Source organism: Macaca mulatta, chromosome 6 (genome assembly GCF_049350105.2).
Source record: "Macaca mulatta isolate MMU2019108-1 chromosome 6, T2T-MMU8v2.0, whole genome shotgun sequence".
Taxonomy (NCBI): domain Eukaryota; kingdom Metazoa; phylum Chordata; class Mammalia; order Primates; family Cercopithecidae; genus Macaca; species Macaca mulatta.
The window spans coordinates 85332609-85347536 of NC_133411.1; the positions used below are offsets into that span (position 1 = coordinate 85332609).

Below are 14928 nucleotides of genomic sequence, written 5' to 3' on the forward strand. Positions count from 1 at the left end.
TCTCCTGACCTCATGATCCACCCACCTCAGCCTCCCAAAGTGCTGGGATTACAGGCGTGAGCCACTGCACCTGGCCTGGAAATATTCTTACATTAGGTTTTGCCTGGAATTTAAAAAAAAAAGTCAATCCATGTCCCTTTTTGGTAATAAGGGTCTCTGAGAGTACAGCGGTCTCCAACGTGGATAGTAAACTCTTGCAAGGCCCTAAGGTGGCATTTAGAACTCCGACAAAGGTAATAGGCTTGCCCACCATAAGGTCAGCACAGAGCCCCGCTTACAGAGGTAACATCAGAAAGCAGCCCCATGGCAGTGCCGACTGATTCACTCTGTGTTCAAATTTCCAGTTATTTCACTTAATTGCACTTGGGTGTGTTTTATGAGATGGCTGCAGTCAGTCTGAGTTGTTAAAGAAACATGTGCATTTCCATTACCAAAGTAGGTATCAAATCCTCGGCGGGTTGGAAGGCATTCTTTCCGGTACATTCCCAGATGCCATTTTCCGACCATATGGGTAGTATAACCTGCTTCTTTTAGGAGCTGGGGCAGGAGTTTTTCATCCAAAGGAACACAGCTGGGCTGACAGGGCCAGATTATTTGGTGCTGTAAACCTGTACGGATCTTACAGAGATAAACATAAAATTATAGATTAATGACACTGAAATATTGTGAACAAGCAGATAAAATGGCCTTTACCTTACTGATCATATCTGTTGACTTGGATGTTTAACTGTATTCCTGTACTGGCTTGAGGATGTTTCTGAAAGGCAGAATTCTCTTATTCAAATAAAGTAGTGGACATAAACAGGATTTGAAAGACAAATAAAACCATTCCAACAAACAGATATTTTCAACATCTATCAAGGCACTATGTTAGAAACCATTAACTTGTTACTTCTTGCCTCAGAAAAAGTAGCAATAATATGTGGTGTGAATCTATCAAGAAAAAAGTTCCAATTTTGGGCACAGAAGAAGTTGGTGTTTCATTAGAAGACACTTCTGTAATCTTTGAAAACCTGGTGATTTTTTTACAAGTGCTTTTGTTTTTGTTTTTGTTTTGAGATGGAGTTTCGCTCTTGTTGCCCAGGCTGGAGTGCAATGGCGTGATCTCAGCTCACTGCAACCTCCACCTCCCAGGTTCAAGTGATTCTCCTGCCTCAGCCTCCTGAGTAGCTGGGATTACAGGCGCCCACTACCACGCCCAACTAATTTATTGTATTTTTAGTAGAGATGGGGTTTCACCATGTTGGCCAGGCTGGTCTCCAACTCCTGACCTCAGGTGATCTGCCCGCCTTGGCTTCCCAATGTGTTGGGATTACAGGCGTGAGCCACCATGCCTGGCTGAGTTATTTAACAGTATAATAAAATGATTATTTCCACTTTTTATTCTACTTTATGTAAATCAAAATCTCAAAAGACTGTGTTCAACTTTTCCTTTTAAAAAGCGGCCATCTGACTGCTGCTTGGGAGTGGCTCACACAAATATGCCCGGGGCATAAGGTCCATCCAGCAACTAAACTTTAAGCAATGACCACTTGTTAACTTTTGGTGTAATATTGAATTGAATACCCACAATTATATGAAAAGGATATTAAAATAGCCCTCCCTTTTCCAACTACACATCTGTGTGGGGCCAGATTTTTCTTCTTCAATTTTTACCAAAAATAATATAACAGGTTAAATGCAGAAGCAGATACAACCACATAGCAAACTTCTATTAATAGAAAAGATGTTAAAAAATATAAAACAATGCCATTCTTCTCACTTAACTATTTGGTTTTGAAAAATAGAGCTTTTTTCATAAGTTATTTATGTTAATATAGTGGGTTTATTACTATTTTTCATTGAATAAAAAAATTTATAATTTGTTTTAACTTATGGCAAATTTTGAATGGTAACAACCCACTTAAATCTATGCTCCCTGGGGTCCTCAATAATTTTTAAGCAAGTGCAAAGATCCTAAGACCAAAAAGTTTGAGAACTGATACTCTAATGTCCAATAGTGATCACTGCCATGAGGAAAAGGAAAGAAGGAGAGGGAGACAGTGACAGAGGTGGCACTTGCGATAGAGTGGAAAAGAAAGCCTCTCTGGACCAGGCGGGGTGGCTTATCCCTGTAATCCCAACACTTTGGGAGGCTAAGGCAGGAGGATAGCTTGACTCCAGGAATTCCAGGAGAGCCTGGGCAACATGCCATGATCTCATCTCTACTAAAAATAAAAATAAAAATAATTAGCAGGGCATGGTGGCCTGTGCCTGTAGTCCCAGCTACTGAGGAGACTGAGGTGGGAGGATTACTTGAGCCTGCGAGGTCAAGGCTGCAGTGAGCTGTGATCACTCCACTGCACTGCACTCCAGCCTGGGCAAGAGCAAGATCCTATCTCAAAAAAAGAAAGAAAGAAAGAAACCTTTTCTGAAGATGAGATATTTGAGCAGTGACCAGAATAAAGTGAGGTGGTGAGACTTGGAGAAATCCAGGGTAAGAGCAATCCAGACCTAAGGAATAAAAACTTCAAAGGCCCTGAGACCTGAGCTTACTAGACAAGTTCAAAAGACCAGCCCAGAACCCAGAGTGGCCCTGTCACAGCTCTTGTGCTGGTGGGTGCCACTGCAGCTCCTGCTGCGGCATGACAGGGTATCACTCCTTGTCTACCCAGTCCCACCCTTCCCTAAAACTTGACACCTCCTGCCTCCTTTCCTGGCTTAGCCAGGGAGGTGCTCTTCTTTGTAGGAAGTGGGACTGGGGTCTCAAATTCAACTCTGCACCAGACACCAGCCTTCCCCAGTACTGGGAGCTCTTGATTTATAGAATAAACAGGCTCTGGGAACAAGGGAGGTAAGAGTGCCAGTTCTCAACCCAGGCCATGGCTGGTCCCTTCATCAGCTGTAAGGTGGAGAGCAAGAAATGTGTTGCTAATAAATGATTTTTTATAAGTGTTTGTATTTTATTTGCCTTATAATTTAAAGCAGAGTAGCATAAGGCTGAGAGAATTAAATCCCATTCTGGCTTTATCACTTATGAGCTTTGTAACCCTGGGCAGTAACTTCATTCAGTAACCCACTAACTTCAGTAAGTTAGGAATTGCACCTGCTATTGCTTTACTGCATGATCTCTTTCCACATCCTCCTAAAAGAACAACATGGAATATCTTAAGTGTTAAGTTAAAGTGGGTTTATCTTGAGAATGATGGGTAAGTTCACTATCTTGATGTGGTGATGGTTTCACAGGTATATACCTATCAAAGCTTATCGAAATGTATACTTGAAGTGTGTACAGTTTATTGTATGTCAATCATATCTCAATAAAACTGTTTAAAAATAAAAGTGAGTTTAAGTTTTCTACTGAGATTGTTATGCCTCTCCTAGAAGTAATTAGACACCTACCTACATTGGGATATGTGCCAGATACCTTCCGTTTGCCCTTCAAATCCACGCTGCCTTCTCAGTCCTGCTCTCTGCCCTAGGAGGCTGACCTGTGAGGATCAAGTCAAAGGACACTTGTCTTCTGGTTTCTGATTGGGCTCAGCCAATGGGGAGCCCTGGCAGGAGTGAGAGGGAAAACGGAGAGTGCATGGCCTCAGTTGACAGGCTGCTTAGCCTGGCTACATGAATCTCTCTACCGAAGGTCACTCTGGAAGCAGACTTCTTTCTCTATCTGCCTCTCTCCTTCTAGGTTCTGGTAACTGGCCCTTCCTTTCTTCTCTTCTGGTCTAGGGGTAGTAACAGCTCCACTGGATTACTACACCATCCCTAGCATTTTGCCCCACACATTCACACCTTTTAAAATAGTCCCTTTGTAAATAAACACTCCCTAATTTGAATGTGCCATCTCTTTCCAGCTGGGACCCTGAAGGGTAAGGATGTTGTAATATCCAGGCTGGGAAAGGGAAGCATTCCTCTTAGCACATGTGCACGCGTGCACACACACACACACACACACATCCCAAATCAAAGAAATATTCCTTCCACGGTTAACTCTGGAAGCTTACTGAAGAGAAAATTGACCCTAGGACTCAAAAACTTCATTGCATATAGTATGCTAATTGGCAACCAGGCAGGACAAGCAAAGATAATATTTTATGGAATCCAAAAGCCCCAGTGGAGATAAATGCTCTGTGAAAATTTCCTTAAATGGAAAGCTCATCCATCACATGCAGAGAATTAACTCTGATCGCTAGAAAGCACTGCCAAGAGATGTTGTGCGATTTGGTTTCCCTAAGCCATGGGCACCAAGCCAGGTGGTCAGCTGAAGCCTGCCTCCATTATCTACAATCATATGGAGCAGGGAATGTGTTCTTTTCGGTTCCTGAGAATTTATTTGACAGAGCATTTTTATGGCATTATTGGGAAGCAGAAGCCAAACCCTGGATGACATCCAAAAACATGTTTTCGGTCTGTTCAAACACTGTCTCAAGGAAGGAAGCTGTAATGTGTAGAGAAGCAGTAAACAGGCTAATGCCGAGCTGGTTCCAACCCAGCACTTTAGCACACAACTACAGAGCCACGCCATGCTGCATGGGGCAGGAAGGCAACCGGGCACCAATAGGAATCAAAAGAAAAAAGAAAAAAGGGTGCCCTGATAAACACAACAGAATATAAAACAATTTCATTCTAACACCCATCTGCAATGTCCAAAGAAGTGTGTTTGAATGGAGAAGGTTCTACATGCAATATACAAAAGTCCAAGGGGTTACCTCCCTACCTATCATGTGTGGCTGTCTCCTCTTCATTAAACCAAATCTTCTCTCAAAAAACAACTTCTCCTAAGATTTTACTTGACCATCAAAAATCCTCTCCACAAAGGCTAAAGGTCTGCAAATCCTGTGGAGGACCTGGCTTGTTCTAGGCTCTTTCTGCGACATAACTGAGAGATCCTTGTTTACATATTGGTTGCACGTAACAATTTATTTGGTCCAGTGTGTTATTCTGTCTTCCGCACACCTAGGAGATCCCTGCAGTATAGTCTCATGAGCTTAAAGGACAAAAAACAATCTCTTGCTGGGGGAGAGGAAGATGGCAGCTCCCATATCAGAATCTCTCCCAATTCCCCTTTCAGAGGTCCAGACAGTCAATTGATTAGTTATCTATATGGGAGTTCAGAGCACAATATTTCAGCTACACTCAAACTGTCCCAAGAGCGAAGCAAACCACTGCTGCACAGAAGGCAATAATGTTCTTTCTCTTCGCACCTCAACAGTGTTGACATAATATCCCGTTGAAGAGAAGGGAGGTTCTGTCCAGTCAGTCTGGTCTGAGCAAAATGAACTCATATCCTCAAGTGCCCACATATGTGTGCAATACCTCCTGCTGCAGTACTTAAAAACTCAGAAAAATGGGCCACTCTACCCCTCCACTTTATACACCAGAGAGCCTAGTGGCAAGCTTCATGATCAGAATGCAATCACAGAACATGCTGGTGGCAAAGCAGGAGTTCAGAATTTCTAGCCTGTGCCTCAGCCAGTACACGGCAAGTTTTAACCACGGTCAAGTAGCACTTGTGCCACCTTAGGGTTTATTCCTGGAGATGCCCAAAGAACAAATGGATAGTGAAAAATCTGCTCCCTCCCCCACAGAAGCCATTTAAAAAGCAGTCAGCTGCCCATGCTGCTGAAGCCAAGAGCTACAGACACGCATTATGTGTGCTAGGGGCCTGGCGTTGCCATCTGGCCTGGCCCTTCAGGACTCGGGCTGCAGAACTGGCCCATGTCACTGACAGTTTTAAGAGTCTATTTATTTTGGTGTTGATTAGTAAAGAGTGCAAATCTCTGACTAAACTCACAAAGGGATGTCGTTTATAAAAAAGAATAAACAAGCCAGAAAGGGTTTCAGCGCCTCCCTCTATTTAAATTATAATTCCAAAGAAAGCCCAAATGGAAAAGGAAGGAAAATATGAAGAAAGCTGAGGGAAAGGAATCTCTCAAAAGGTGACATGATTAAGGAAACACAAACAAAAGATAATGACCAGAGAGCAACAGCTTATGCTCAAAGTGATTCCTGAAATGGCAAACCTCGTAAATCAAGCAACCAGAAAATCCTCTAACTCAATTGGTCATATTCCACTCAGCTCCAAACTTATTTCCTTATTTCCTCATTTGCAATTTCCTGGCAGGTAAAAGATATAAAATCTGGAATTGTTTCTTTAAAATGGCTGCAATGTTTGCAGAATAAGGCCTCCGCACTCCCCTTCCCTCCTGGGAAAATGCCTCTTGGATTTGGCTAGGCTTAGGAAGGACGTCCGGCTTTAGCAAACCCATCGAAGTCACCCCAGGGCTCTGCTGTGCTTTACTGAGGCCATCTTGCTTGTCCCTACGGAGCTAATGCATCCTTTGTTTCTCTCCCTAAAGGAGCACAGGAATAAAGACACTGTTTTCTCTTAGGAGGCACCCATGGTCTCAGGGTTACATGGTCCTGTGACAGCTCCCTCCTCCTGTGCCTTTGCCAGGGGATCCTACGAGCACCCACCTTTAGACATGCATCTTTCCCTGCACCCTGTACACATTTCTTCCAGCTCTGCACTCTCCTGTGCCCTACTTCTGAACCTCAAAGTCCAGGGAGAAGCAACCACTGGCAGGAGTCCACTGAGAGGCCAGTAGGTGAGGAGCAGGCAGGCCAGTGAGGGTGAGGAAGACAAGAAGCAGGATAGGGAGGGCACGCTCAGGCAGAGGGCCTGCACCACCATGCCCTCTTCTGCCTGCAGCATGCATCTTTCCTGCTCACCTTGAAGCAAACCTGAAGCAAAAGTCAAAAATTACCCATGATGCTCCAGCACAGCCTCCTTCCTATATTTCCTGTCCAAGGTTCCACCTCAGGAGTGAGTGAAAAGCCGTGAAAATGTCTTGTCCGTTTATCAGTGTGATTAAGAAAAATGTGGTTTGGATCCCTTAAGAATGAAAAAAAACAAAAAAACAAAAAAACCTTGGAGTCATCTTTCATTGCTTCTATTCTGTGCCAAGGTTTATGGAGTTCTGGTGGAGTGGCCCCCTCGGAACTCAAGGTAAGGACATTCCCAGCTGAGGACCAGAGTTACTTTTCTTAACTTTTTTCCCAGAAGAGTGTTTTCCTTTAAGCCCTATCACTTTCTTACCCTTTAATCTTTCCAATTTCTTAAAAAAGAAGTAAGGGGACTAGAAATGACATGGCAATTTGAAGCAGTTTAATTAAGATGGTGAGCTCTTTCAGGAACTGTGTAAAAGTGCTTCTCACATTCGATCATTTAATTGTCCAACGCTGAGTGCTACTTTAGCCCAGAGACAAACAAGGCAATCTAACGGAGAAGTCAGACCTCAGAACCACTAATCACAATTAAAATGTGTACTAGGAATAACGGAGGCATAATGAGTATTTTGTATGGCATAAAGTCAATGTGTAAGAGTATGGAAAATTAGAAATATTAAGTTTTCTATTTGAACTAAAAGTAGTACACAAATTCTATTAGAAAAGCTGGAGAATTTTAAAATTAATATTTTTAATCTTGAGGTTTTAAATAAGGGTAAAATAAATATAAAATCTATTTTCTCATGTGCATAACATACCTCCAAGGGATATCAAGAAACCAATAAACAGGAGCTACCTATGGGAAAGAGGGCAGGGAGAAAGGATGAAAACATCCTCATCTATATGTTTATATTTTTTACATCTTTTATATGTGAAACCTTTGAATGTATTTCCTAGAGACAATTTTAAAAACAGGTTACTTTTTTTTTTTTTTTTTTGGAGACAGTCTCACTGTGTCACCTGGACTGGAGTGCAGTGGCACTATCCTGGCTCACTGCAACCTCTGCCTCCCCTGGCTCAAGCAATTTCCCGCCATCCACCTCCCCCACCCCCTGGTCCCAACCTCAGCCTCCTGAGTAGCTGGGACTACAGGCGCTTGCCACCACACTTGGTTAATTTTTTTAACTTTTTAGAGAGATGGAGTTTCACCCAGGCTGGTCTCGAACTCCTGGACTCCAGTGATCTGCCCACCTCGGCCTCCCAAATTGCTGGGATTACAGGCATAAGCCACAGCGCCCAGCCAAGCTTATTTCTTTTAAAGAAAAAGAGAGAATACGTATAATTAATTCTAATTGGAATTACATGTATCCAAAGAATGCCACATGGCACTTGACTATCTTTCCTTAAAATATACCCATTTAGAACACTGTTAGATTAGAAATGTTCTTTAGTTTATAACAGCCTCAATGTAACCTTACTATAAAAACTGACACAAAAAAAAGTTCAAGTTTTAACACTTTATAATGGGTGAGCAGCATTAAACCCAGGGAGACCCAGCCTCCCTCCTCTAGCTCTTGGCCTGCCTCTGGCACCCTCATTCACTCAGCTACCATCTCATTCTTACAACAAGCTCATTCCAGCCTCAAGGGCTTTGCTTCTGTTGCTCCTTCCTCCACGTTAAACTTTGCTAGGATGTGTGCATGGCTGACTCCCTTCATTCATGCCTCTGCTCATACTACCTCTTTTAAGACACCTTCCTGAGTCAAGATCACTTGACCTATGTTATTTTCTTCTCCACATGTATTGTCATGCCATTTAAATTCACCTTACTTAATTGTTTGTATTTCTTTCTTCCCCCGCCCCCCATTGCCAAGATGGAGTCTTGCTCTGTTGCCCAGGCTGGAGTGCAGTGGCGCAATCTCGGTTCACCGCAACCTCCGCCTCCCAGGTTCAAGCGATTCTCCTGCCTCAGCCTCCTGAGTAGCTGGGATTACATGTGTGTACCACTACACCTGGCTAATTTTTGTATTTTTAGTAGAGACGGGGTTTCACCATGTTGGCAAGGCTGGTCTCAAACTCCTGACCTCAGGTGATCCGCCTGTCTCGCCTCCCAAAGTTCTGGGATTACAGGCATGAGCCGCCACGCCTGGTCTGTTTGTATTTATTTCACACCCCTCTTGGTTACTTCTTCTCCTTACCTCAACCCCTTCAGATTATAAGCACCAAGAGATTCCCAAAGTACAGTGGCATAACTCGCTGCTCAGTAAATATTTGTTGAATGAAAGAATGAATGAATATATCACACTTAATGGTGATCGACTGAAAGCTTCCCCTCTAAGATTGGAAATAAGTCCACTCATGCCACTTCTACTCAATATTGCACTAGAGGTCCTATCCAGGGTAATTAGGCAAGAAAATGAAATAAAAGGTATCTAGATTAGAAAGGAAGAAGTAAAACTTCTATTTGCAGATGACATGATCTTGCACTAAAAAACTCTAAAGATTACACACACACACACAATTAGAACTAATAAGTTCATTAAGGTTGCAAAATGATTGATGTAAATATATCAGTTGCATTTCTATGCAACAGCAATGAATTACTGAAAATAAAATTAAGAAAGGAAGTCCACTTACAATACCACTGAAAATAGTAAAACAGGAATAAATTTAACCAAAGTACAATGCTTATACATTAAAAATTATAAAACACTGTTGAAAGAAATTAAAGAAGACCTAAATAGGCTGGGTGTGGTGGCTCACGTCTATAATCCCAACACTTTGGGAAGCCAAGGCAGGTGGATCATTTGAGGTCAGCAGTTCAAGACCAGCCTGGCCAACATGGTGAAACCCCATCTCTATTAAAAATACAAAAATTAGGTGGGCGTGGTGGTGTGTGCCTATAGTCCCAGCTACTCAGGAGGCTGAGGCAGGAGAATTGCTTGAACCCCACAAGGCAGAGGTTACGGTGAGCCAACACTGTGCTCCAGCCTGGGCAACAGAGCCGCGCGAGACTCTGTCTCAAAAAAAAAAAAAAACTCTAAATAAACAGAAAGATATCTCATATTCTTAAATTGGAAGTTATATTGTTGAGGTAGTAATACTCTCCAAATGGTTCTACAGATCACTGAAATCCCTATCAAAATTCCACTTCCCTTTTTTTTTTTTATAGAAATGGACAAGTTGATCCTAAAATTTATATGGAAATGCAAGGGGCTGAGAATAGCCAAACTATCTTGAAAAAGAATAACAAAATTGGAAGACTCACATTTTCTAATTCTAAAACCTTTGCAGTACAAAACAACAGTAATCAAGACAGTGAGGCACTGGCATAAGGATAGACATATAGATCAATGGAATAGAATTATAAGTCATACATCTATGGTCAGTTGAGTCTTGACAAGGGTGCAAAGGGTGCAATGAGGAAAGAACATTCTTTTCAACAAATGGCACTGAAATATCTGGACACCTACATACCTCAAATCGTACATAAAAATGAACTCAAAATGGATCAAAGACCTAAATGTAAAAACTGAAATTATAAAATACTTAGAAGAAAACATAGAGGTAAATCTTCATAATCTTGGATTAGAAAATGGTTTCTTAGACATGGTACCAACAATATAAGCAACCAAAGAAAAATAGGTAAGTAGTACATAAAAATTTGTAACTTTTGTTTACATCAAAGGACACTATCAGGAAAGTAAAAAGCAATCCACAGAATGGGAAAAAATACTTGCAAAGAGTCTATCTGATAAGGGTTTATTTAATAGTATCCAGAATACATAAAGAACTCCTACAACTCGAGAATGAGAAGATAAATAACCCAATTTTAAAATAGGCAAATGATCTGAGTAGACATTTCTCCAAAGAAGACATACAAATGATTGATAAGACATGAAAAGATGTTCAACATCATTAGTCACTAGGGAAATGAAAATCAAAACTACAATTAAATACCACTTCCTACTCACTAGGAAGACTTGAAGGCTATAATCAAAAAAGATAATGACAAATATTGGCAAGGATGTGAGGACACTAAAACCCACATACATTGCTAGTGGAAATATAACATGGTATAGCTGCTGTGGAAAACAATTTCCAGTTCCTCAAGGAGTTAAACATAGAGTTGCCACATGATACTAAGACAGCCAGGTGGGAAGGGGTCCCTGGCCAAACTCCAACTGGACTATGCACAGGGGTGGAGCCACGGAGGTTCGCGCCTGGCCTCTCCTCTGCCTATGGCATCTGGGATTCAAATGGGCGATGAGGGAAGCACTGTAGCAGGGACTCCTTGCAGTGGGTCCCTGTTTCCCCCTTTTTTCCTTCTCACCCAATAGAATTCTGCTTACTCACCCTTCAAACCATCTGTGAGCCTGAATTTTCATGGCCATGGGACAGACAAGGACCTCGTCGTTAGCTGAACTAAGAAGTCCTTCAAGAATACTGTGTTTCACTCCTAGGTATTAACCCAAAAGAACTGAAAAAATATGCTCACACAAAAACTTGTACATGGATGTTCACAGCAGCATTATTCATAATAGCCAAAAAGTGCAAATAACCTAATGTCCATCAATGGATGAATGTATTAACAAAATGTGGCATGTCCATACAATGGAATATTATTGAGCCATAAAAGGGAACAATACATGCTACAACATAGATGAAAGGCCATCTGTTGTATTCCATTTATACGAAATGTCCAAAATAGGTAAAGCTACATAGATAATAAGAATATTGGTGGTTTCCAAGCGCTGGTGGAATGGGGAAATGAAGAGTGACTGCTAATGGTTGAGTGGTTTCTTTCTGAGGTGATGAAAACATTGGTTGCACAACCTTGTGAATATACAAAAAACCATTGAACTGGACACTTTAAAATGGTAAATTATATAGGATGTGAACTATAACTTAATATTGCCAGTGGGAATGTAAATTGGTACAATCTCTTAAGATGCAATTTTATAATATTTATCAAAATTACAAATGCATCTACCCTTAAACCCAGAAAATTCCATTTCTAGGAACTTATCCTTCATATATGTTCCAATATGTACAAAATGGCATATGTACAAAGTATTCACGTCACCATTCTTTGATATATCAAAAGGCTGGAAACAACTTACATGTTCATCAGTATGCAACTGGTTAAATAAACTACAATGTATCCATTTAACAAAATATTATGCAGCCCTAAAAGCTGTGAGGATAATCTTTAGTCAACAAAATGGAATGATTTCAAATAAGTAAAAACAAACAAACAAACAAACAAAATAGGAGCTGCAGATCAGTGTGAAGAGTATGTTACCATTCACATAGAAAAAAGAAATAATATATATAAATATATATTTCAGAGCATTGTTTGTCTACAAAGATGGGAACTGGATGTCTAAGGACTGTGTGTGTGTGTGTGTGTGTGTGTGTGTGTGTGTGTGTGTGTGTGTAGATTTTCACTATAAGCCCTTTTGCAGCTTTTGAGTTTTTAAGCGATGTGAACGTATTTTCTATTTTAAAAATAAAATACAGATTTTTTTAAAGATTTCACAAATAATGAATGAATGAGTCATAGGGCAGTGGGAAGGCCCCTGGCCTGAGTGTAGAGAGACCTGAATTTCTAGTTCTTGAATTGGCCAGTAACTACTTACCCCATCTGCTAATTAAGTCTCCTCCATTGCCTCCAACCTGTACCCAGTCCCTACACATTTTTCACCATAGCATGCACGTTTAAAATAGTTCATTTGTGAGGGCTCTGAAAAATTAAATGTCTCAATATAAAAGGTTGAATTCAGGTTCCCGATTAAATAAGTTCCTAGCAGCATAACAAGTAGTACACGCAATTTTTAAGATACGTTGTGTTGGGCAAGATTAATCTTTCTACCAGTAGATGGGGTTAGTATGATAGGTATGATAATGTGCATTTGCCAAGTTAGAAACTTGCCCTAATGGACACAAGAGCCTAGAGTCAAATTAATTTAGAGCTAGACAAAGTCTAGAGTTCAGCTCAACTCCTCTGTTTCACAGATGTGGAAATGATGGCCACCGAGGTCAGAGTCTGACACGGCCAAGACTGAAACCTACATCTCAGTTCCTAACCAGTCCTCTTTGCTCAATACATAATTTCTTAAACCAGAAAAAACTAAAACTCAGGATTTCATGAGAGTATAAAGTCCAGTCAGTCTAGGCTTGTTTATCAACTTGTGCTTTTCTTTTCTAAAGTTAAGTAATTATGGGAAAGGGGTCTGTAAATATTAACTTAAAGCATGATTGCCAAGTTCATAGATACGACTCTTAGCAACTTCCTTCAAGTACCTCATTTTGAAACAGTCAAAAAATTCCTTCATTTTATTATCTAAAATTATGCATAAGAAATGACTCAGAAACAAAATCTATTTTTATTTTACATGGAATATAGGCAATTTCTAACTCAGAAATATTATGGGTTGATTCTTTACATTGAACTGTTTAGGAATGACCCAAATGTCCAAAAGTAATACAGGGATTATTTCGTATGTATGCAGCAGCCCTTGCAATGACATTTTTAATAATTTTGAGTAGGCAATATGGCATAGTGGTTATAAGCATCAACTCTAGGACCAGGCAGCCTGGGTCAAATCCTGGTCCAACCTTTACTGGCCCTGCAACCTTGGGCAAGTTTCTTAACCTCTTACAGCATCAGTTTCCTTGTTATAGAACAGAGATGATAAGAGTTATTGTGAGAATCAAACGAGTTAACACTTGTAAGTGCTCAGAACAATACCAACATACAGTATCTGAGGGAGACTCCTGAGCCCTCCCAGAAATATCTACTTCATTATAAGTGGACACTTGCTCACCCTGGGTAATATCTACCTGGGTCCCATGAACTCTAACAGAATAAAGTGGGTGAGAAAAGTGGAGAAAAAAAGTGTTTGGGGAAGCAAGGCTGCTTTAGATACAGCTAGAGGTTTAGAGGTCTCTAAACCTCTCAGAGTGCCCAGTTTCTCTACCCTTCCTTTACTTCATAACCATGGGGTACTCTAAATACTAAAGTTTCTTCTCCAAGACTGAATGTTGGTGACTGGTAGGGGAGGATGTTAGGGGACAAAAGCAACTGATTACAGGAATGGGTTTTGTTTTGTTTTTGTTTTGAGATGGAGTCTTGCTCTGTCGCCCAGGCTGGAGTGCAGTGGTGCGATCTCGGCTCACTGCAAGCTCTGCCTCCCGAGTTCAAGTGATTATCCTGCCTCAGTCTCCCGAGTAGCTGGGACTACAGGCACAAGCCACCACAGCCGGCTAATTTTTGTATTTTTAGTAGAGACAGGGTTTTGCCATGTTGGTCAGGCTGGTCTCGAACTCCTGACTTCAGGTGATCCACCTGCCTCAGCCTCCCAAAGTGCTGGGATTACAGGCGTGAGCCACTGCTCCCAGCCCAGGAATGGGTTTTTGAAGTTGGTATCTGCTTTCCTGTCCGAGTCTGTTGGAAGGGAGGAAGTTGGAGAAATGAATGGCCCTTCCATTCTTTTGCAATTTGAGTTCAGTTCTCTTACTTCAGAGCAAATGCAGAACCCTTTGGGGCAAACCTCACCTTTCCCTTCTTCTTTACTGGCACATCCCTTTACTCCCACAAAGTGTCCAGGGTGAGATTTGCACAATGTAGGGGATTCCTGATTACACGTAGCAGCCAAAGTCAGAACCGCCAAAAGTACTAAGGTGGATGGTGAAGGGAAGCATCCTTTATTTTCATTTCTAACCTTGGCTACAGCTATTTCTCACCCTTAGCAACACCCAATCTTTCCTCTTTATAAAAGCCTTCAGACCACTGTATCTTTATCACAAGTAAGCCCTCCCTTCTCTTGATCTTAGGAACACGTGAGGCTAGGGCTGATCTGAAAGGTTATGCGAACACATACTAGGGAGGGCAACGTTCAAATATATATCCCCTGTCAGTAGCACAGTAAGCTCCAAGTATTTTTGTTGAGTAAACAGCATATGTACTCTGTGGAGGTATGCAGGTGGCATCCAACTGTACCCATTTACTGTATTTAATATGGTCATAACTTCAGGGTCTTAGAAATGTGACAACCGTATTCAGATTGAGGGGGAAAAAAGCCAATTTCCCAAGCCCGAGAGGATCAGTGGATGCGGGAAAAGCACAACAGACATGGCCTTGACCACTTTCTAGCTATGCGATTCTTAACATGCCAACGAACCTATACAGGCTTCCTGCCTCGTCTGTAAAAG

The 14928-nt window shown here is 41.4% G+C and overlaps 1 protein-coding gene across 2 annotated transcripts in view; it reads right to left on the bottom strand.

Moving 5' to 3' along the window:
* Positions 1-14928, bottom strand: part of ARSB (arylsulfatase B) — a 192889-nt gene that overhangs the window by 176812 nt on the left and 1149 nt on the right. For both annotated transcript variants that reach the window (XM_001108389.5, XM_015140320.3), the window contains exon 2: positions 432-618. In XM_001108389.5, the coding sequence (XP_001108389.4) occupies positions 432-618 (187 nt within the window). The remainder of the gene's footprint in view (positions 1-431; positions 619-14928) is intronic.